We start from the raw sequence: 24,231 nt of genomic DNA, 5'->3' as shown, positions 1-24,231 counted from the left end.
TCAGATTACATCTACTTCAGTCGTCTTATGATGCCTTTGAGTTGTCTGCCCGGGCGGCTGCTTGCTCTGTAGCCATGCGTCGCCTTGCCTGGCTTCGTACCATTGACATGGATCCTAATATTCAGGACCGCTTGGCTAATATTCCTTGTGCAGGCAATGACCTCTTTGATGAATTGATTGAGGCTGCCACCAAGAAGTTGTCTGAACATGAAAAATATTTTGCTTCTATTTTCAGACCAAAACCAAAGATGACTCCTACCAAGCCTACACGCCCTCCTCTCATCTACCAGAGGCGTTTTGCTCCAAGAGCGGATCCTTACACTCGCCCTCCTCCTAAGTAACAGCAGCCTCAGAAGCAACAAAAATCTCAACCTTCTGCTGCACCTAAGGCTTCACAGCCTTTTTGACTGTCTCAGAGCATAATCTCCATCGTAATGTCTCTGACTTCTTTTCCCCCTATAGAAGGTCATCTCCATCATTTTTACCACCGATGGATGACAATTACATCCGATCTCTGGGTATTGACCATCATCAGAGAAGGATACTCTCGTCATTTCACTCAGGTTCCACCAGAGCTTCCTCCAAGAGAGTATCCTTCCACTCCTTCCCAGACCGCCCTTCTTCTTCAGGAAGCTCAAGCTCTGCTTCGTCTCCATGCTATCGAACCAGTTCCTCTGGAACAGCAGAACAGGGGGTTTTACTCCCGTTACTTCCTTGTTCCGAAGAAGACGGGCGATCTGCGACCCATTCTGGATCTCAAGGCTCTCAACAAATTTTTGGTCAAAGAAAAATTTTGAATGTTGTCCCTGGCATCCCTTTATCCCCTTCTTGAGCAGAGCGACTGGTTATGCTCTCTGGATCTCAAGGAGGCCTACACTCATATTCCCATTCATCCGGCCTCCCATCAATATCTCAGATTTCGGGTGGGGAATCTTCATTATCAATACAGAGTGCTGCCCTTCGGCCTGGCTTCATCTCCCAGAGTGTTCACCAAGTGCCTGGTAGTGGTAGCAGCAGCTCTCAGGAACCATGGTCTTCAGGTATTTCCCTACCTCGACGACTGGCTCATCAAAGATTCAACATCTCAGGGGGTTATTGTAGCGACCCAACGGACTACGTGGTTCCTACAAAGTTTGGGATTCAAATCAACTTTCCCAAATCCCAACTTCAGCCCTCACAGAATCTACAATTCTTTGGAGCTGTTCTGGATACTATCCAACTCAGAGCATTCCTTCCACAACAACGTCTAGAAGCTCTTCTTCAACTCTGTCATACAGTGTCTTCCCGCTCTTCCATCTCAGCGAGACACATGATGGTACTTCTGGGTCACATGGCATCCCACAGTACATGTGACTCCTTTTGCCAGACTTCACCTCAGAATTCCTCAGTGGACCCTGGCATCTCAATGGACGCAGGTTTGCGACCCTCTTTCTCGACACATAACAGTCACTCCTTCATTGAAGCAGTCTCTCCGTTGGTGGATGCTCTCTTCCAATCTCTCCAGAGGCTTGCTTTTTCAAACGCCCCCCCATCAGTAGGTCCTCACGACAGATTCTTTGACCTACGCTTGGGACGCTCATCTCGATGGTCTCCGTACACAAGGCCACTGGACCAGTACGGATCGTCAGTGTCATATCAATCTGTTAGAACTCAGAGCGATCCTCAAGGCTCTCAATGCTTTTCAACATCTTCTTCACGACCAGGTAGTCCTCATTCGGACAGACAACCAAGTCGCCATGTATTATGTCAACAAACAGAGAGGAACGGGATCTGCCTCCCTTTGTCAAGAAGCTCTGAAGGTTTGGGACTAGGCAATCCACCACAACACCTTCCTCAAAGCTGTCTACATCCAACGGGCGAAGAATTGCTAGGCGGACAACTTGAGTTGTCTTCTGCAACCTCACGAATGGACACTCCATTCCTCGCCTCTTCATCACATTTTTTCACAACACTTGGGGAACACCTCAGATAGACCTCTTTGCAGCTCCCCACAATTACAAACTGCCTCAGTTCTACTCCAGGATATACTCTCCTCATTGCCTCGAGGCAGATGCTTTTCTTCTGGAATGGAAGAATCTCTTCCTCTATGCATTCCCTCCATTCCCTCTAAGACTCTGGTCAAGTTGAAGAACGATCATGCCACCATGATTCTGATTGCTCCTCAGTGGCCGAGACAACCTTGGTACTCCCTTCTACTTCAACTCAACAGCAAGGAGCCATACTTTCTCCCAGTTTTTCCTTCTCTGCTTACACAGAGTCAGGGGTCTCTGCTTCATCCCAACCTGCAGTCTCTACATCTGACAGCTTGGTACCTCTCAACATAACTCCTCTTCAGTTTTCTCAATCTGTAAGAGACGTTTTAGAGGCTTCTAGGAAATCTACCACTAGACAATGCTATCACCAAAAATGGACTAGATTTTCTACATGGTGTTTTTCTCATGATAAGGAGCCTCAACATTCCTCCTTATCTTCTGTCTTGGATTACCTTTTGCACTTATCGACTTCTGGCCTCAAGTCTACATCGATCCAAGTCCATCTCGGTGTAATTGCGGCTTTCCATCAACCTATTGAAGGGAAACCCCTCTCTGCTCATCCGGTGGTTTCCAGATTCATGAAAGGACTTTTCAATGTCAAACCTCCTCTCAAACCGCCTCCTGTGGTTTGGGACCTCAATGTTGTCCTTGCTCAACTGATGAAGCCTCCATTTGAACCAATTGACAAGGCTCATCTGAAGTATGTCACTTGGAAAGTGGTGTTTCTCATCACCCTCACTTCTGCTCGATGAGTCAGTGAGCTGCAAGCTTTAGTTGCTGATCCACCTTTCACGGTGTTTCATCATGACAAGGTGGTCCGACGTACTCATCCAAAATTCCTCCCTAAAGTGGTATCGGAATTTCATCTCAATCAATCTATTCTTCCAGTGTTCTTTCCGAAGCCTCATTCTCATCCTGGAGAAGTAGCTCTTCATATTCTGGACTGTAAACGTGCTTTGGCCTTCTATTTGGAACGCACCAAACCACACAGAACTGCTCCTCAACTTTTTGTCTCCTTTGATCCAAACAAGTTGGGACATCTATCTCTAAGCGTACCATCTCCAACTGGATGGCTGCTTGTATCTCATTTTGCTATGCCCAGGCTGGATTACTCCTACACAGTAGAGTCACAGCCCATAAAGTCAGAGCAATGGTAGCTTCCATAGCTTTCCTCAGATCTACACCTATTGAGGAGATTTGCAAGGCTGCTACTTGTTCCTCGGTTCATACTTTCACGTCTCACTATTGTCTGGATACTTTCTCCAGACGGGATGGACGGTTTGGCCAAACAGTATTACAAAATTTATTCTCCTAAATTGCCAACACTCCCACCATCCCATTCTGGTTAGCTTGGAGGTCACCCATATGTGAGAATAGCTGCCTGCTGTCCCTGGATAACACCTGTTACAGTAAGTAACTGTGCTGAACGGTATATAACTTAACAGGCAAAAGTGTATTTGATGTTGGTTCTAATTGCAGATTGGTATACTCTTGTAATTTACAGAAAAGTAGTCAGACTGCTGCAGTTTCAGTTGAAGAGGCTGCTCTCCAAGTATGCTGTACCACAGACACGGGCACACAGACAGACCAGAACAAATTTGAAGCCCCGGATTTTCAACTAGGAGCATCCCTTCATTGCCCAGGATTGGAGAAATTCCTGCATGGAGTAGAAGGACTTGTTATTAGAGAGTTAAATAAAAACTGGAAGAGTCATGCTTTTGAGGGCTTTGAAGTCAACTGGTCAGAGCAGAATCGTACAGTAAGTCATTAGAATTACTAGTTTTATTGAGTGGTATATGTCCAGAAATCCTGATTTTTGCATTAATGTACCTGTGAACATTTGTATGGGAATTTAGAGATTATCCAGTGAGCAAGGGTGTGCTGCTTTGTTTGCTCAGCATTTCCTGATGCATATGAAATCAATAGGGTCCACCAGCCCTAGGTCCGTACCAGATCTGGAAATTATCTGTCCAGCTTTGGCATCATTTAATAAGAAATATTGAATTCTAATGTTTACCACTGATGATTGCCGCTACTAGGTCAGACCAGTGGTCCATCATGCCCAGCAGTCCGCTCACATGGTGGCCATTAGGTCAAAGACCAGTGCCCTAACTGAGACTAGCTTTACCTGCATACGTTCTGGCTTAGCAGGAACTTGTCTTAACTTTATCTTGAATCCCTGGAGGGTGTTTTCCCCTATAACAACCTCCAGAAGAGCGTTCTAGTTTTCCAACACTCTCTGGGTGAAGAAGAACTTCCTTACATTTGTACGGAATATATCCCTTTTAACTTTAGAGAGTGCCCTCTCGTTCTCTCTACATTGGAGAGGGTGAACAACCTGTCTCTATCTACAATGTCTATTCCCTTCATTATCTTGAATGTTTCAATCATGTCCCCTCTCAGTCTCCTCTATTCAAGGGAGAAGAGGCCCAGTTTCTCTAATCTCTCACTGTACGACAACTCCTTGAGCCCCTTAACCATTTTAGTCGCTCTTCACTGGACCCTTTCGAATAGTACCGTGTCCTTCTTCATGTATGGCGACCAGTGCTGGACTCAGTATTCCAGGTAGGGGCGTACCATGGCCCGGTACAGCGGCATGATCCCCTTCTTAATCATTCCTAACATTCTGTTCACCCTTTTCGCAGCTGCCGCGCATTGCGTGGATGGCTTCATCGACTTGTCTACCAGTACTCCCAAGTCTCTTTCCTGGGGGGGGGGGTCTCTCCGAGTACCGCACCAGACTTCATGTATAAGATTTTTGTTATCGACATGCATCACTTTACACTTATCCACGTTAAACCTCATTTGCCATGTCACGGTCCATTTCTCAAGCGTGTTTATGTCACTTTGCAGGTCTTCGCAGTCCTGTCTTCACCACTCTGAATATCTTCGTATCGTCCGCAAATTTAATCACTTTGCTCGTCGTTCCAATTTCTAGGTCGTTTGTAAATATGTTGAAGAGCACGGGTCCAAGCACCGAACCCTGCAGCACTCAACTTGTGACGCTTTTCCAGTCCGGTTATTGTCCATTTATCCCCACTCTCTGTTCCTATCCGCCAACCAGTTTTTAATCCACATGAGTATTTCACCTTCGATTCCATGGCTCGCAATTTTTCAAAGTAGTCGTTCATGTGGGACCTTGTCGAACGCCTTCTGAAAATCCAGATATACAGTGTCTACCGGCTTTCCCTTGTCTATCTGCCTGTTTATTCTCTCGAAGAAGTGCAGCAAGTTCGTCAAGCAAGATCTTCCCTTGCTGAAGCCGTGCTGTGTCCATCAAGGTGATCAATGATGCGGTCCTTTATCAGCGCCTCTACCATCTTTCCCAGTACCGAGGTCAGACTCACCGTTCTATAGTTTCCAGGATCTCCCCTCGAACCTTTCTTGAAGATTGGCGTGACATTCGCCACTTTCCAGTCTTCCGGAATCCTTCTCGATTTGATCGACAGATTGGCTATCAGTTGAAGCAGTTCAACTATAGCCCCTTTCAGTTCCTTAATTACCCTCAGATGGATGCCATCCAGTCCTGTGGATTTATCGTTTTTAAGCCTATCTGCCTGCATACCTCTTCTAGGCTGACCGTCAATCCTGTCAGTTTCCTGTCCTTGTTTCCTGCGTATAGCCTGTTGGCTTCCTGTATGTTGTGTAAAACTCTTTCTCCGGGTTTCAGGGCACAGGCTGTTTCCTGCCTCCGGTTGCATTGAGAGGATCTTTGGGGGTAGAGGTTATAGTCGGTGTCCTTCCAACTGGCAGTCCAAAGATCTTCAACTCTGGTCATTTTGGAGCTATTCTGAGGCAGAAAATCCTTTTCTTCCATTCAACTTCAGTAAAAAGAGCTGATAGGCAGGCACTTTAGACACTGTGGCCCTGATTCCATAAAGGGCACCTAAGTCATGTCTAAAGTTAGGCGTGCTTTAGGCGTCCAATCTAAGTAGTTAATGAGCCAATTAAGGGTCTTAACAAGCGGTTATTGGTACTTAGCGTCCAAAGGACATAGACGCTACTTTGTAAACGCAGCCACATTTCATGGACACCCATGTTTAAAACTCGCGCCTGACTCAGTAGGCGTAGGCTTGGTTTGGGCAATGACTCAATTTGGGCATCCTTTGATTCATGTACATAACACTGAGCAATCTAGGGCATATGATGCCTATATTATAGGTGAATGAAAACCAAGTCTACTTTTGAACTTAGTTTGGGCTTCAAATAGATCTGAGTTCTATGGACAGAACTTGGGCATTTTTCGGACGTTCATCCAGAACTTAGGCACAGTTTGGATGTCTTTAATGCTAAATAGCTCTCTGAGTTTTTATTTTTGCTTTATTAAGCTCAAAATACATTTCATAAGGCACCACATAAACGGGGCACATCAAAACAGATATTGCATGCAAAACCTTCTATTTTTGTGGACAAACAGCAATGTTATTTGCTAATTAGAGGAAAAGATCCATTAACTGAAGCACAGCACATGAAAAACATAGCTTTAGTTTTCTTGCTAAAAAGCTACCCTTCTTTAGCAACTCTCCAGACCAGCATAGGGTTAATCTTACAAGTGGTAGATGCGGTGGTCTCAGCTATTTCAAAGCGACATACTGTGCCCGTAGAGGATGGTTCTGCCTTACGTGATTCTGAGGAGCGTAAACTTTAGATAAACATCTCACACTAGAAAAGCATTCTGATTTAGTATTTAATAAAAGCTTTGCAGTGCTCTGGAAACTCCGTATCATTAAAAAATATTTTGACGAAGTTTCCTTCCGCCTACTAGTCCAATCCTCTATCCTGAGTATTCTCGACTACTGCAATATTATATATGTAGGCGCTCCCAAGAAAATTACTAGAAAATTAAGGGTGGTCCAGAACATGGCTGTCCGTCTTATTTATGGCCTAAAGAAATGGGAACACATCACCCCTTTCTATCAAAAACCCCATTGGCTGCCATTTGAATCCAGAGTTAAGTTCTCCTGTTTCTGTTACAAAATAACATTCGGTATGCTTCCAAGTTACCTAAACTCTCACTTCAATCTAAGTTATACAAACAAGAGTTCTTGAAGATTGCATCTGTTCGCCTATCACTCAGTTAAATTTTGCCAGTATAAAAGGTTTTGTGAAAGAATCTTTGCCTGAATATTTGGCTTGCTCGGTGTGTGTTAGAGACCTCTTCTTATCTGGTTCTGCCTTACGTGATTCTGAGGAGCGTAAACTTTAGATAAACATCTCACACTCTTCTTATCTGGATTTTAGAAAACAGATAAAAACTCAGTTATTTACTAGGCTAGGGCCTTAACACTTTTTATATTTTTATTTTGCTATGTAAAATTCTCTGCATTCTTTTATATTGCATTTTATAATTTATGTATTTCTTTGTTCAGTGGCTTTTAATTGCTGTTTTTATAAAACTTGTACTGTTTTTATCTTATTCAATTGTTGTGAACCGCTTAGAACTCTCGGGTATGGCAGTATATAAAAATAAATTTATTATTATTATTAAATTGGAGGCTCTCAAACAGAATTTTAATGTCTCTGCCTTAGGAGTCCAGGCGGCTATTTGTGGGGGGCTCCTGGCTCGCGCCGTGTTTCAGAGGGCTGAGTGTATTCTTGACCATGAGTCTGACGAGTGGTCCTTGGTGGATCAAGAGGTCACGAAGATTGAAATGGCAGCCTCATTCCTCTCCGACGCCCTCTTGATTTGGTACGATCCTCTGCCAAGTCTATGGCTTTTGTGGTGGCTGTGCGTCGTACCTTGTGGCTGCTCACTTGATCAGCGGATGCGGCATCCAAGACTAAACTCACAAAATTTCCCTTTCGGGGATCTTTTTTGTTTGGAGAGGATTTAGATAAATTGATTCAGACTTTTGACAGACTGTAAGGTGCCCCGCCTGCTTGAGGATCATGCCTGTCAGGCGGTTAGAGGAGGCACCGCTAAGGGGCATCTGTGGGATTTCCGCAGATTTCGCACTGGCCGTGGGGCTGCTACTTTCCCGTCTTCTGGGTTTTCAAGGGGGTGTTTCATTCACTACATGCAGTCCTTATAGGGAGTCCGTCGGGGGGATGGAAATCCCCCTGCCACTTCCCTTGCAGTCCGTCCTGCCCAATGATTCCTTGCCAGCGCCCCCTCTTTTAGCCTTCCACTCTTTCTTGATGGGCAAATCGGTCCAGATTCTGTCAGACAATGTCATGGCAGTGGCCTATGTCAATCATCAGGGGGGCACCAAGAGCACTCAGGTGGTGCAGGAGGTGGCTCTGCTCATGTTCTGGGCAGAGTCACATCTTCAGGACATCTCGGCCTCTCACATAGCCGGAGTGGAGAATGCTCTGGGCAGATTCATAGAGACATATCTACCAGGCACAAAGCCCACCTGGTCTTCATGGATGAGGAAGTGCAGAAAAGCATTCAAGCGCTTCATAAGAACATAAGAAATGCCTGCACCGGATCAGACCTGGGGTCCATCTAGTCTGGCGATCCACACACGTGGAGGCTCAGCCAGGCGAATATCTTAGTCACTCGTATCCCTCAATGTGTCCTGCAAGAAGATGTGCGTCCAATTTTTCCTTAAATCCTAGAATGGTGGTTTCCTCCACCACCTCTTCCGGGAGAGAGTTCCAGGCTTTCACCACTCGCTGTGCGAAGCAGAACTTTCTGACATTTGTCCTGGCCGTGTCCCCTCTCAGCTTCAGTCCATGACCTCTTGTCCGAGTCACATTTGACAATGTGAATAACGTTGTTACTTGCTCACCATCCTTTCCCCCTGCTGGTGAGTGAGCTTGCTCCATTTTATCAATTCCTTTTAATATTTTAAAAGTCTCTATCAGATCCCCTCTCAGTCTTCTCTTCTCGAGGATGAATAATCCCAGTTTTCTGAGGCGATCATTGTAGCTCAAGTTCTCCATACCTTTTACTAGCTTTATCGCTCGCCTCTGCACCCTCTCCAGTGTGTTATATCCTTCTTCAGGTATGGAGACCAGTGTTGGACACAGTATTCCAAGTGTGGTCTGACCATTGCTCTTTAAAGCGGCATTATGACCCCCTTCGATCTACTCGTGATTCCCTTCTTTATCATGTCTAACATCCTGTTTGCTTTCTTTGCCGCCGCTGCGCATTGAGCCGACAGCTTCAGGGTCCTGTCTATCCCCCAGGTCCTTTTCTTGTTCGCTCTTCCCCAGTGTTATGCCTAACAGTTTATACTCATGCTCCTTGTTTTTCCTGTCCAGGTGCATCACTCTGCATTTTTCTACATTAAAACTCGTCTGCCAATTCTCTGCCCATCTCTCAAGTTGGTTCAAATCTCTCTGGAGTTCCTCGCTGTCTTTTTGCGACTTGATTGCCCAGCATAGCTTTGTGCCATCTGCAAACTTGATGATAAAGACTGGTCATTTCTTCTTCCAGGTCATTTACGAAGATATTGAACAAGATAGGCCCAAGAACCCAGCCTTGAGGCAAGCCGCTAGTTACTTTCTTCAAGTCCGACTATTTCCCATTTATGCCCACACTCTGTTTTCACAAGTAACGCGGCCAACAACTTTGCGTCCTGGTTAAGGAGCGATATGGGCCTGTAGGATCTCACCTGAGACGGGTCTTTGCCGGGCTTGGGTAGTATGACAACATGGGCCATATTGTAACTGTTGAGACCTCTCTGAGAATAGGTATTATTATAAGCTGCGCTCAAAGATGGCGCGATAATATCCGATAGAATCATATAATATTCAGGCCCATAACCATCAGGGTCCAGAGACTTGGTAAGTTTGAGTCCCTTGATACCCGTTTCCACCTCCAAGCTCATAATGGGAACATTTAACATCTGGATCTGATCCCACGTGAGCTGGGGAAGCATGACATCCCCAAAAAACATATCCCTATCCCTCTCCTCAAAAGGCCTGTGGGTGTACAACTCCTTCCAATAATTCACGAATTGCTGATGAATAGTAGCTTCAGTCGTATGCGTCTGATCTGTAATAGACGTGATCACTTGTCATTTACATGATGGTGGGATTAAGCAGGCCAGCAAACTACCCCCCCCAGCGATGAAGGCAATAGCGATGGAAGTAACTATCCCATTCTGCCCGGGCCGTGAGGATAGTGTCAACCCGGAGCTCACGTAATCTAGATTTTTCCGTGTTGGATAAACTACTCTGATGACGACGACGCAACTGTTGCAGCTCACCCGACAACTCCATTTCCTGTTTCCACCTCCTATCCGCAACATAAGCTATAATAAAGTCCCATAGAACTGCCTTTGAAGCCTCCCAGTAGAGACTTGGATCAAGGTCAGGAGTGTAATTGGTGCCATAGTACTCCAACCATTGATCACGTAGATACCTGTGGAAGGCAAGATCTTTGTACAGGTAACAGGGGAAACACCAGGTCCGATCCGCAGGATCCGTTGTAATCTGGAGAGAGAGCAACATAGGAGAAAGATCCGACAAGGGGGTCTCTACAATATCAACGTCAGCGACCACCGGTAGCAAGGAGGAAGACAGCAGAAAATAGACTAAATGAGTATAGAGATTATGGGGGTTAGAAAAAAAGGTATAAGTGTGTTCCGTAGGGTGCAACAGCCGCCAGATGTCCAAAAGTCTGAGCTGTTGGGTCAGAAAATTCACCCCTTTACCATCATGGCCCCGCGGGAAGTCCTTCGGGGGGGGGGGGGGCACAGTCCAGAGTAGGATCAGCGGTAATATTACGTGTAAAAGATCACGACTACCCGATTACTAAAACAATAAAAATACTGGGAGTCACATTAGACACACATTTGACAATGGTTGAACACACAAACATAGTGGTAAAAAAGTGTTTCCTGATATTATGGAAGTTAAAAGACCATCAAAAAATACTTTGACCCATTATCATTTAGACTACTAGTGCAATCGCTAGTGCTTTCTACACTGGATTATTGCAATATCGTTTATATGTGTATACCCAAAAAATCTGTGAGGAAACTTAGAATTGTTCAAAACACAGCGGTCCGCTTGATACTCGGACTGAAAAAAAGCGACCATGTCAGCCCCTACTACAGACTGCTTCACTGGCTGCCAATGGAGGCGCAAATAATATTCAAGTTCTCTTGCATATGTTTCAAGCTAGTCTGGGGACTAGCTCCTACCTACCTGCTGCCGCACTTCGTACTATACAACCCTACAAGACAAACCAGAAACAGCATACCCAAGCATTACCGGCTGCAAATACAAATCCTTTCTGGATAGAACTTTTATGTACCAAGCAAACAAACAACAACACTGGCTAGACAACTACATTAATGGAGCAAGACTGACCTATGACGCCTTTAGAAAAGCCATAAAAATTGCCTTATTCGACAGAAATATCACCTAAAAAGTATCTACACAAAACACTAAATCAATTTCTAATATTACAAACATGTCCACTTCTGTGTATAAGTCTGATATTTCTAACATTTGTTATCTATCTGTATATTGTATTTTGCTGCCTTTTTAAGTTTCTGCATACTGTATTTCTCTTATCTCTGCATATTGTAACTCGCTGGCTGTCCAGCTCTTTTCAATGTAAACCGCCTAGAAGTCTCACGACTATGGCGGTATAGAAGAATAAAGTTGTTATTATTATTAATAAAGTATCCACCCAGAACTAATTGGTATCCCGGGTACTATGTCAGCCGTGTCAGCATCCCCAAGAAGAAACGATGAGTGTAAATAATTAGAGGCATACACATTGCAAAGCAGCAGCTTATGTCCCCAGAGCTCCCCCAGTACCATCACAAATCTGCCCTCCCTATCCTGAATGACTTTATGCAAGTGAAAGGGTAGCTGCCTGTGGACCAAAATGGCAACCCCCTGATGACGATTGCTGTAAGAAGAAAAATAAACTCACCCACCCAGTCCCGTCTCAGTTTCTCATGTTCTATCGTATTAAGATGTGTTTCCTGCAAGAAGGCAATATCAACATGTGCCTTGCGTAACCAGGTCAACACCTTCTTCCATTTGTTGGGGGAGTGAATCCTGTCCACATTAAGGGTGGAAATTTTCAATTTAACCATACTCTACGAGCCCATCTTTGTAGAAGAAAAAACAGTTCCATCCCATGTGTATTGGGAGAAAGACCCTCCAGCCAGATCCTCCCCTCTCAAGTAAATAGGAAAGCAAGATTCTAGAAGCCCCTGGAGACTACATGTCAGGCCATTAAACAAAACATAGCCCTTTACTCTCAAGCCGCCATTCATATGCCCCCCACTCACACCCCCAGTCACACAACCCCATACATACCCCACCCTACACACCCCCCCTCCCACCCACAACCCTTCTACCCTACAATCCAAAACACTGTGAAAAGACCCCCCAAGCCCCCCTCTCCCATCAGCAAAAGTATGAGCAAGATGTCCAAGCTTGTCAGCAAACAATAGGTCCAGCTCTTGAGAGAGATGTCTGTAGGAGGAATAGATAGAAAGCAAGAGGTCCATAGCACATCAATCCGTCCCCCCTCTGAAGCTAGGACCCAAGATGTCAGCGGTTCAGACACTCCCCAAACAGCAAAGAGTGTAGATTTCCCATCTGGATACGAAAAGCCCAGAACAGTCAGCAAAATAAAGTGCCCAAAACCAAAATTGCACTGGGCAAAATGACAAAGAAGCTAGGCTCTACAAGAAGATCTTATGCCAGTAGGAGTGCACCCATCCCGGTACCACAACTCCAACGTGTTTGCGAGGTCCCCCATTTAGGGCGCAGGCAGTTTAGCCAGGAAAGATTGAAGGTCCACTGGGGTGTCCAAGGTGACTGTCCCTTTGTGATGAATATGGACTTTAGTGGGATATTGAAGGGTGAGTCGGATACCCAAGAAATGCAATTGAAAGCAGTATGGGGTGAGGACTCTGTATCGCTCGGAGAGTTGGGCAGAAAAATCCTGCAACAACAGGAGCCTGGTGCCCTGGTAGTCCAAGGTGCGGGTCTGTCGATAGGCCTCCAGAATTTTTGTCTTCATGGCATAATTGAGAAAACGTGCTATCACTGGCCTGGGCCGAGCGCCTTCCGCACGTGGAGCCCCGATGCGGTGGGCCCGTTCCATATGCACCTGACCCAATGTTGCTGCTAACCCCAGTGTCTGTGGCAACCAGCTCTCTAGCAGAGACCCCAGCTCCGAGTCTTTCTATGTCTCCGGTAACTCTATCAGGCGGAGATTATTCCGGCGGCTGTAATTTTCGGAGTCCTCCGCCTGATCTGCCAGGGTTTTAACTTTACTCTACAGCGTGGCTATTCGCTGTTCCGCTATTTCCGCCTGGTCCTCCTGTGCCAAAATCTGCTCCTCCGCCTGCTTAAGAAGCGCTACATGGCCAGCTATACTATCTTTAACTTCCTCTAGGACAGCATGAAGTTTGGACAGCTTCTCGTTGTGCAGGGTAGATAAGTGACGAACAGAAACCTGCATATCGTCCTGCAAGATGCCGGGCTGGAAGCCGCTATAATGGGTGTCTTGATGGGCTTGTCCTTACCAGGCCGCGTTGATTTGATAGGCATAACTGCCTGACCGCTGCAAGGAAAGCTCCAGAGGGTCCCTCACGTGAAAGCAGGTACAAAACGGGATACAGTGGTACCTTGATAAGGAGAGTAGGTAGCTGACAAGCGCGATATATGTATGGGGTTTGTATGCGGAGGAGAAACGGAGCTCGAGACGTCCGCTCACAGCGCTGTCATCACGTGACCCCCCTGACCTTACTCTTAAAGCGGTCTTCTTGACAGCTATTACTTCTGCTAAATGTGTTTCGGAGCTTCAGGCTCTCTCTTGTCGGTCTCCCTTCCTCGAGTTTTCTAGGGAGCGTGTAGTGTTGAGGCCTGTTTCTTTCTGCCAAAGGTAGTTTCTCCTTTTCATATCAATCAGTCAGTGGTCCTCCTGGTCCTGGTTAGTCGGGCAGGTTCTTCTGAACAGAAACAGTTGCATAAATTGGATGTTGGGCGGGTCCTTCGTGCCTACTTGCGCAGGACCCAGGAGATCAGGACATAAGATTATCTTTTTGTCCTTCTTGGGGGTCCTCATAGAGGGGCTGGCGCTTTCAAGGCTACCATTGCGCGCTGGATCAAGGAGACTATTGCTTCCGCTTATCTTCTTCAGAAAAAGTCTGTTCCGGAATTTCTCAAGGCTCATTCTACTCGGGGTCAGGCAGCTTCTTGGGCTGAGTCGTCGCTGGTGCCTCCAGTGGATATTTGTAAGGCTGCGGTTTGGTCTTACTTGCATTCTTTTGTCAGGCACTACAGTGTGGACGTTCAGGCATGTCAGGACGTGGTGTTCGGTGAACATGTTCTAATGTTGGCCCTTCGGGGTCCCACCCATGATGGGGACTGCTTTGATACATCCCGCTTGTAAGATTTAACCCTATGCTGGTCTGGAGAGTTGCTAAAGAAGGAGAAATTAGGTTCTTACATGATAATTTTCTTTCTTTTATCCTCTCCAGACCAGCATAGTGTCCCACTCTGTCTATTGTCGTGTTCTTGCGTGCAGATTTTCATTTTTCGGTCGGTTTCTAGTATTTTTCTAGGGCCGGGGAGATTAAGAACAGCGGCTGTTGCGTAGCTGGCGAGCTGTGGGGACCTTTGCTATTTGCATTTGTTCCTTTGCATGTTCTAACAGCGTTCCTGTTTTTATTTGTTGATACTCCTGTTTGGAGTCCTGTTTGTTTTCTGTATGTAGTTCTTAGTTTTGCTTAGCTATTTGGCAGACTGAGGTAATTAGGGAGGGGTCACATGATATGTACAGTTCCAAAGTTTTGTCTCAGTCTTTACCTGCTGGTCATGATGAGATATATATCCGCTTGTAAGATTAACCCTATGCTGGTCTGGAGAGGCTAAAAGAAAGTAAATTAGCAAGTAAGAACCTAAGTTCTCCTTTTTTTCTGACTAAACAGTGCTCCAATCAACTCATTCTTGAAAGCAAAGAAAGCACATGAAAAAAATATATAGATTGCATACATAACTTCATTTGCAAAAGCTTAAAACCAGAAAAAAACAGATACAGACCTTAGCATGGCTTCTACTTCATTGCAAATGGAGGTTTGCAGCTGCACAATGGTGACCCATCAAGGTGCACCTACAAGATAAAATGCCATAATTAAAATATGTGCTGGGGAGCTCGTTGGGATTTGAACTTATGACCTCTGGAAGAGGAGCGCAGGGCTTTTACTTATTGAGCTATAGCAGCTTCCAGGTAGGTGTTTCTGACTGCCCTGTGATATGATAGCTTAGCAGAGCATATTGACCTGGCCTACAATGACTGGGATATTGAAGGACATGATAGCTAGGATTACTACAGTTTTATGAAGGTTGAACATTTGTACTACACTTCTCTCTGCACTCGCGGTTTCGATTATTCGTGGTTTTTCTATGAGTGCAGAAACACTAAACTGAAAAACCAGGAAGCAAAGTCCTCGCTCCCGTCCTCATGAACTACACCTCCCAGGGCTGCCCTGCGCGCTGCGGCTCTCCGCCTGAGTGACTGGACTTGCAGCGGCTCGGTGAGGCAGGACCACGAGGCTGTGGCTGCTCTGTCAGAATTCCCGGGAGTGGGAGAGGAAATCCATGGTGGGCTAACTCCCCTCTCCTGCCCCTTTCACCATCCTGTCTGGTTCCAGAGGCTGCGTAGGGACCAGCCGAGGCTGGTCTGTCCCCTTTGTGGGGAAGCTGCCTACATGTGGAAAGTGCGGGAGCTGGTGGATAAAGTGTGAGTATGGCTTCCTCCAGCCAGGGAAGAGGTGCCCCCTGGCTCCCCCTGCCCACCAACCCCCCTCTCTCTCAGCTGCTGAGGAGGACCCATCATGATGCAGGAGGCCGCAGGCAGGGCAGGGAAAACTGAAACACCGTATGAAAAGTTATTTGCAGTTTTTACGTATTCATGGGTCAGTCCAGCCTCAATCACCGTGAATACGGAGGGAGAAGTGTAGTGTTAAATTTATTTTTTTTAAGTTTCCTTTGGTCTTTTGTTGGTTTCTAAGTATAGGGTAAGAGTGAATCTATGATAGTCAAAAAGGCCAGTGAGAGGCTTGGAAATAGGAGATTTAATTAGTGGAGATTTTCTTTGGTCAGAAAAAGTTGGAGGTTTGTTGAGGGTCATGCATAGTCGGATAAATGTAATGTGAGCCAAGGGTTGGGTGGGAGGGCCTAGACAGGAGATGAGACCTAATTTATCTCTGTTTGACCAATAGTGGCTCATAGAGAGGGGATGAAGCTTCTCAATTGTGGTTAAATCTACAAATCTTTTTTTTTCTAGCAGCTGAGAATGTTTAGGTTTGAGTTTGCTATACCACCTTTCAATACAGGTACATCAATGCAGTTTATAAGATAAGCAGTTTTTTGGAAGGAAAAGGAACGATGTGGCCCAGGGCAGCAGATTAAGCTTTCAATGTATACTGCTTCCCTCTGTAACTCTTTGCTTAGTGACTTCTCTCTTTTAGGTGTCTTGTGTGTACAGTTTGCAGTACCCCGAAGCTCTGGAGCGGAACCTTCAGGTCACTGGTGTCTCCTGGAATTCAACCGGTTCTGTTGTTGCCTGTTCCTATGGCAGGTGAGACTTTTTATTTCTTGGAGTGCTATTAAAGATTATTGTGATCTGCTTGAGGAATAAACTGTCCATCTCTTTTATCGATTAAATAGAAATAGATAGGATTTTATTTACTTTCAGGATAATTACAACCTAGGGAGGCTATAGCTATCAAAGCATAATCCTTCTTTTACCCTTAAAAAAAAAAAGGTGTGCTTTTGTATCGCATGGCATTACTAAAGAATTTTCATACTCAGAATTTTGTATCGGGGTTGTCCTCGCCTCCCTCTTCAAAGAAGCTTATAAATTTGTGTCTCCATGTGTACCATATGGGCTTATGAAATACCTTTCTCCAGGTTGTTGTCCTTAATAGTTTTCATACAGCTGAGACATGCAGACAACACCACTAGTTTCAGGAGATGTTAATCTGACTATTGATGAGTGTAGCGGTATAATATGTGGAAAACAAGTGCAAAATTCTACTTTTTTAATTTTCTTTTTAGATTTGACGGTGGAGACTGGAGCATAGAGAAATCTTTTGTGTGTACCTGGAACTTGAATAGAAGAGGGCTAAATCCACAGTATCCAGATGTGGTATTGGATGTTCCTAGTTCAGTCATGTGTCTAGCATTTCACCCTTCCCAGCCTTCACTGCTTGCTGGTATTTAGCTTCTTTGTCTTTTCCATTCTCTTTATTGTTCTTGTTTGATAATACATTTGTCACAAAGCAGAATTGTACAATGAGTACAGTAACTAAAATGAAGGATTTAAAGATGTTTATAATGTCAGGTACCTGTGATTAGGCAGTAGAAGAGTGTTAGTCCAGGTCCTTCAGTGCATGAGCTATCAAAATACACATAGATCTCGGTAACAAAGATTTTATACACGAATGCAGGATGTCCGGTGCAATACTTGGAGAGACCCCCCCCCCCCCCAGGAAAGAGACTTGGGAGTACTGGTCGACAAGACAATGAAGCCATCCGCACAATGTGTGGTGGCGGTGAAAAGGACAAACAGAATGCTAGGAATAATTAAGAAGGGGATCATGAACAGAATGGAGAAGATTATCATGCTGCTGTACCGGGCCATGGTACACCCTCACCTGGAATAGCACTGGTCGCCTTACATGAAGAAGGACATAGTGCTACTCAAATGATTAAGGGGCTGGAGGAGTTGCTGTACAGTGAGAGATTAGAGAAACCGGGTCTTTTCTCCCTTGAAAAGAGGAGACTGAGAGGGGACATGATTGAAACATTCAAAATAATGAAGTGAATAGACTTACCGTATATACTCGAATATAAACCGGGATTTTTGGGTTTATATTTGGGTCACCACCTCTACCTCCCTTCCAAAATTATTGCAGGCCGCCGCCACCAGGTTCTGCTGTCTGCCGCCCGCCCTATCCTAGCCTCAGGCTCATACCTCTACTGATGATCGTTGGTGGAGGTGCAACGGGCAGGAGTGAACTTTCCCAAGTTCCTGCCCCGCTGCTAACTGACTGCCTGTGAGCGTCTTCGGCCACTGAGAAGAAGCATGAGCAGGCACGCGATTTTGTGCTGCTGCTCAGTGCTGAGCAATAGATGAAGAGCGGAAATGAGCTACCGAGGTAGCCATAGTTCAGAAATTGTGGGCTGTGACACAGCTCTGCAGCATCAGTCCATCCTGAGTATACACAAAGAAATACAGTCCACCAACCAAGTGGAGATAATTCTCTTGGTAACAGGAGCTCTCAGTCAGTTAGGATCAAAAACTATGAAGAACTGGGAAGATCCTCTATGAGGTTTAGCCTGGTCCAGGTAGTATGCTAAAGCACATTTACAGTCCAACATGTGAAGAGCTGTTTATACAGGATGAGAATGTGGCTTTGGAAGGAAAACAGGCAAAACTATGGACTGCTTGAGGTGATATTCTGAGACAACTTTGGAAAGGAATTTTAGATGAGTTTGGAGCACTACTCTGTCATAATAGAATCTTATGTAAGGAGGATCAGACACAAGTGCTTGAAGTTCACTGACATGGCATGCAGACGTGAGGGCTATGAGGAAAACAACTTTCCAATTTGCAGGAGCTGTTACAGAAGCCGCTCAGCACTGAGCAGCAGTGCAAAATTGCACGCCTGCTCGTACTTCTTCTCAGCGGCCGAAGACACTCACAGGCAGCCAGATAACAGTGGGGCAGGAACTTGGAAAGTTTGTTCTTGCCCGCTGCACCTCCACCGACGATCACCAGTAGAGGTATGAGCCTGAGGCTAGGACAGGGAGGGTGGCAGGCTGCAGAGCCTGGAAGGTAGGGAGGGTGCAGAGTCTGATGGGGGAGGGAAGGAAGGGGACTTAGTGCAATGCCTGAGAGGGGAGGGAAGGGAGGAAGGAGGCTGGTTGCAATGCCTGACAGGGGGGGGAAAGGAAGGAAGAGGGCTGGGTGCAATGCCTGACAGGGGAGGGAAGGAAGGAAGGAAGGGGGCTGGGTGCAATGCTTGACAGGGGAGGGAGGGAAGAATGATGGGTGCAGTGTCTGGCAGAAAGGGAGCTGGGTGCAGACCTGACAGGGCAGGGCACTTGAATATTTAGCCGCCCGACTTATATTGTGACCAAACAGACACAAGGCCTGTCAAGGTCCCGGCTAAGGTAAAAGATAAAGTACCAATAAAACCCTGGAAGAAAAATTCCAGGATTTCTCAGGAATTTATTGTGAGCAACAGGGTCGGTGACCACCAGGTGGAGCCTGACTTATCTGGGGATGAGATAAGTGAATTATGTACAACTCACCACCAGGGGAGCTCTAGAGGACCCTGGGCTACTGCTGTCTCACCTAGAGCAGGGCACGCCCCTAGACTAGATAAGCCAGCAGTGGCATTCAAACCAGCAAGCCGGTTAGGGAGGAAGTTTGGGCCTTGCCTCCCTAGGAACCCTGCCGAGCCAAACAGGGACAACAAACCCCAATCTATGGAACCAATGGAGGTTGAACAGCCAGAGGATTTGTCTTACCTGTTTGAAGAACCTATGGACTTCCAAGAGTCTTGTGCTGGCTGTGAGAGTAATTTGCCTGAACCTATGCAGCTGAACCTGACTTTGAGCCACAAACAGTGAGTGTGTTTTGGAACTGTTTGTGTGCTGTGTTTTTCGTTTTTGAATGCTTGTTTTTGTGAGAAAGCTTTGAGAGAGTGGGGAGAGGTTTTGCTTCCATTCTGGGAGGGAATTTGAAAGCCTTTTCTGAAGGCCTTTGTTTTTGGCAAAACCTAGTACTCTCTCCTTTTCCTGGCAACCATATTCTGATTGCCAGAGGCTTTCCTTCATTTGCTGCAAGGACTATAAATTAAGGAAAACTTGAATGCTGAACTGTATTTTGATGAAGTGAGATACCTGCTTTTCAGCAGGCAGAGTAAGCTCTGTATTGAGCTGAGGTCTCAAGGATAAGTGGGACTTAAGAAACACAGAAAGAAAGTTGCACTGTATTGTGAACAGCTTTATTTTCCTGCCTTTTTCTCTTTTGGCAGTTTGTTTATTTTGTTTTTTGATTATTAAGGCTGTGTGGAATCCTGACTGAGGTTATAAAGTCTGAGAAAGTACTTACCTGCCTTAAAGAATTAAGTAAAAAGAACTTTATACTGACAAGACACAATTGTTGAAACGTTATTTGTGTTTGATTGAATTTTTCATTGCTGCTTTAAACTCCAGTCCTGCAGGGTGACTCCAGGCCGGGTCACACGTGATTGCATTATTGTTTGTAGCCATCAAGTTTCTACAGAGCCCTGCTCTGGGTAATTCTGATGGCTACAATATGCAAGTCAACCATTTTTCCTCCTTTTTTGGGGAAAAGGGGGTCTCGACTTATATTCGGATCAACTTATATTCGAGTATATACGGTAGTAGATAAAGTCAGGTTGTTCACTCTCTCCAAGGTAGAGAGAACGAGAGGGCAGTCTCTAAAGTTATAAGGGGATAGATTCCATACAAACGTAAGGAAATTCTTTTTCACTCAGAGAGTGGTAGAAAACTGGAATGCTCTTCTGGATTCTGTTATAGGGGAAAACACCCTCCAGAGATTCAAGACAAAGTTAGACAAGTTCCTGCAGAACCAGAACGTACGCAGGTAAGGCTAGTCTCAGTTAGGGCACTGGTCTTTGACCTAAGGGTTAGGGTTAGGGTCAGGGTTAGGGTAAGGGCTGCCGCGTGAGTGGACTGCTGGGCATGATAGACCACTGGTCTCACCCAGCAGCGGTAATTCTTATGTTCTAACGTGGTCATTGGTACATAAAGAATTTAACCACAATTTAACTGCATTATAAGAGAAATTTGCATTCAAAGAGAGTAAAGAAGGACCTGTAGTGAGAAATAATGGGGTTTGAGGAACTTTGAGGAGGAGAAGGGGATTTGATGGGTATGCTGTCTAAGATATATGGGTTATTTGTGGTTCAGGAAAAATTGAAGATGAAACAGTATAGTGGATTGGGAGGACTGGTCTCGCAGAACTCAAGGAAAGGAAATTATTATTAGGTGAAAACAAATGTTACCCTTAGTTACATAAAAAATGCCATACTGGGACAGACTGTATTCTATTTCCAAGAGTGGTCAACCCAGGTCCTAAGTACCTACTGTGTTTCCTTGAAAATAAGACACTGTCGTATTAATTTTGGGCCCCAAAAACGTACTAGGTCTTATTTTCGGGGTAGGTCTTATTTTTTCATGTACAATTATCATCTCTCCCTTCCTCTCCTCCACCCCAATTCTTCCTCTTTCCTTTCCCCCACATGTTCAGCATCTGTCCTCCCTCTTACCCATCCCCTTATGCCTTCCCTCCCTCCCCTTGTTTAGCAGAACCCTTGCAGAGTTTCAATCCCTCCCTTCCATCCCTCCGTGCAGCATCTTTCTATCCCCCCCTTGAGCTGCTGAACCCCTGCTGATCCTTCCATCTCTCCCTCCCATCTGAACCCTGCTGACCGTGAGACCGATATACCTTGCAAATGGCAGTGTCGGCAGCAAAAATCAGGCTGCTTCGTGGCCTTCTACCCGGGCATTCCTCTGCTGCATCACTGATGATGTCATCAGCAACACGGCACATGGAATGCCCAAGCGGGAGAAGGCCACGAAGCAGCCTGATTAGATTGCTGCCGATGCTGCCGTTTGCAAGGTATATCGGTCTTGCGGTCGGCGGCGTTCTAATGGGAGGGAGAGATGGAAGTGTCAGCGGGAGTTCGGCTGCGCGGGGGGAAGGATGCTGCCTGCGACTAGGGCTTATTTTTGGGGTAGGTCTTATTTTTGAGGAAATACAGTAGCTAGTACCCAAGCAGTAAAACAGATGTTTTCCTGCTTATCCTAGGAATAAGCAGTGGATTTTCCTAAGCCATCTCAATAATGGCCTATGGACTTCTCTTTTAGGAAATTATCCAAACCTTTTTTAAACCCTGCTAAGCTAACTGGTTTCACCAAATTCTCCAGCAACAAATGCCAGAGTTTAAATACATATTGCGTGAAGAAATATTTTCTCTGGTTTGTTTTAAATTTACTACTTAGTAGCTTCATCGTGTGCCGCCTAATCCTAGTATTTTTGGAACGAATAAACAAGTTCCAGAATGACACACCTGTTATTTCTCCACCTTCCTACTCTCTCAATCAGACGGTTCAGGTAAAAGCTGAGATATTGTTGTCAGTTAGACCTTCAGGGTATGAAGAATAATGTATTGCTACAGTTCACTGAGGAATGTTCAAACTCCATTAATGTTTCTGATGTGTATGACTATTCCATTGTAATGTTTAACATGTTTGTTGTATTTTCAGAGCAAAACAGCTCTGCATTTCCTGGAGGCTCCCTGTACCTCTTCTTTTTATGTCTATCTATATAGGACTATCACCTGCTTTGTTAAAAACTGAAGGGGGCAGCAGAGCCCTCTGGTGAAGGAGGAGGAATTGAAAACCTGGAGTGAATTCCTTCTGCATTGCTCACAAGCATGGGGGAAATACCCTATCATCCAGAATGACACACCTTTCCAGTGCAATAGGGATGGTATACTGAACCATGGGTCTTACATCCATTCCCACGAGTCCATTGCAGGAGATTCTGATCACTGTTTTCAGTACCTCCTCCTTCTCCCTGCTCTCTGCTGCCTCCAGTCAGTTATTTCTTCCTCAAATGAGCCTGCAGGAGCAACTTTGATCTGCTTTTTGTTTTTCCATTTAATTTTTGCAATTTTTTGTGGGAATTTGTATTTCTACTGAGCTCCAGTATCTGCCTAGCCTGCATGAGTGGTGCAGACTTCGGTCTGCAGCTGAGAGGTGGATCTTGTGGGGACCTTCTCAACCAGCCTGCTGGAACTGTGGAGCTCGGGGGTTTCCTCTGCTGTTTGCTCACTCCTTGACTTGATCAGGAGTGCAACTCAGGCTAGATGGGCACCAATTACATTTTCTTCGGAGTTCACATGGTGTCGGCTACATTTTCCTCCACCGTTTTCGTAGCATTTGGATCCTGGTCCCAGGGGCTGAGGCTCAGTCTGGTTGTGGCCCAACTGGCAGCTAATGAGTCAGAAGAGTCAGCTTTCCTGGTGGTAGAGGACCTCTCCTTATTCCAGCTACCCTGAGAAGAGCTGTGGCAGGCTGCAGCACATCTTTCCAGTGTTTGGTCTGTGAGTAGGGCTGACACAGCTTACAGTGCAGTTCAGAGATTTGGGGGAGGGGGTCTGAAATTTGGTTTTTGGCATATCTTGTTGTAGCCTTGTTCCTCTTTCTCCCAAATCCTAAAATTGCTGGTTTTGGAGGTCTTTTGGTGGAGTTAGTTTTTTTCAGTGGGAAATTCTGGCGGCGCTTGGATTTTTCACGATTCAAATTCTAAGTTCTCAAACTTCTTCAAAAAGCCTCGTTTTTGATTCTAACCACCAGGGATGGAGTCCTCATGCCCCAATGACATGAATTCATACTATATTTGTGCCAGTGTTCTGCCGTGCATGCTGTGGAGGCGGGAACCTCAGTTTAGCCTCTGACCACCATATTAATTCTGCCAATAACTGTTGGGAAGAATAGGGGATGATTTTACCCTCTTGGGGTCTTGTGATGTGGTACCAGTGCCTGTTAATAGTTCTGAAGGGCCCAAAGTGAAAAGGAAGCACTCTAACCCTCCTCTTGAAGGGGGTTCTCAGTCCTCTATACTCTTTACACCTGACTTTATGAACTTGCTCTGGCAAGCCTATGTTGGCAGCGCTACGACACCTTCTGGGTCAGCTAGTGAATGACTAATCTGTGCAGCCTCCCTGTATTCAAGCATCTGCTTGTCCACAAAGGCCCACCCGGACACCAACAGCTGGTTGGACGGAGTTCCTGAAGATGATGATCTGGATGCTTATCTTTCCACGGGAGATGCCTTGGTCAGAGAGGATGTGACACTGGGCAAAGTGGATCAGGGTCTGAATGCTTCTGCAGACCAGGGCAAGGACACCTCAGTTCACAACTGTTCAAGTCTTCTGCTCTGACCTATCTGCTCACTGAGTTTTTAAAAGAGCTCCAAAATTTATCCTCCTCAGCCTGCTTCCCACTATTCCCTGTTGAGTGGGGTTCATTCTCAGCCTACCGCCTTCCTGTGGCACCCCGATATGAAAGTCCTGATATCTGAGCACTGGGAGAACCCTGAGGACTCCCTTAAGGTGGCAAAAGCAATGTCCAAGCTATATCCTATGGATCAGGAATTATAGCAAATGTTTGCTATGTCTAAAGGTTACTCTCTTGT

At 45.6% G+C, this 24,231-nt stretch overlaps 1 protein-coding gene across 2 annotated transcripts in view; it reads left to right on the top strand.

Moving 5' to 3' along the window:
* Positions 1 to 24,231, top strand: part of WDR34 (WD repeat domain 34) — a 98,538-nt gene that overhangs the window by 16,282 nt on the left and 58,025 nt on the right. For both annotated transcript variants that reach the window (XM_033960203.1, XM_033960202.1), the window contains exons 2-4: positions 3,538 to 3,792; positions 16,436 to 16,545; positions 17,025 to 17,182. In XM_033960203.1, the coding sequence (XP_033816094.1) occupies positions 3,538 to 3,792; positions 16,436 to 16,545; positions 17,025 to 17,182 (523 nt within the window). The remainder of the gene's footprint in view (positions 1 to 3,537; positions 3,793 to 16,435; positions 16,546 to 17,024; positions 17,183 to 24,231) is intronic.

This window comes from Geotrypetes seraphini, chromosome 10, assembly GCF_902459505.1.
Source record: "Geotrypetes seraphini chromosome 10, aGeoSer1.1, whole genome shotgun sequence".
In the NCBI taxonomy this organism is placed as follows: domain Eukaryota; kingdom Metazoa; phylum Chordata; class Amphibia; order Gymnophiona; family Dermophiidae; genus Geotrypetes; species Geotrypetes seraphini.
The sequence above is the reverse complement of the archived record's forward strand: the minus strand, read 5'-3'. Positions and strand labels throughout refer to the sequence as shown.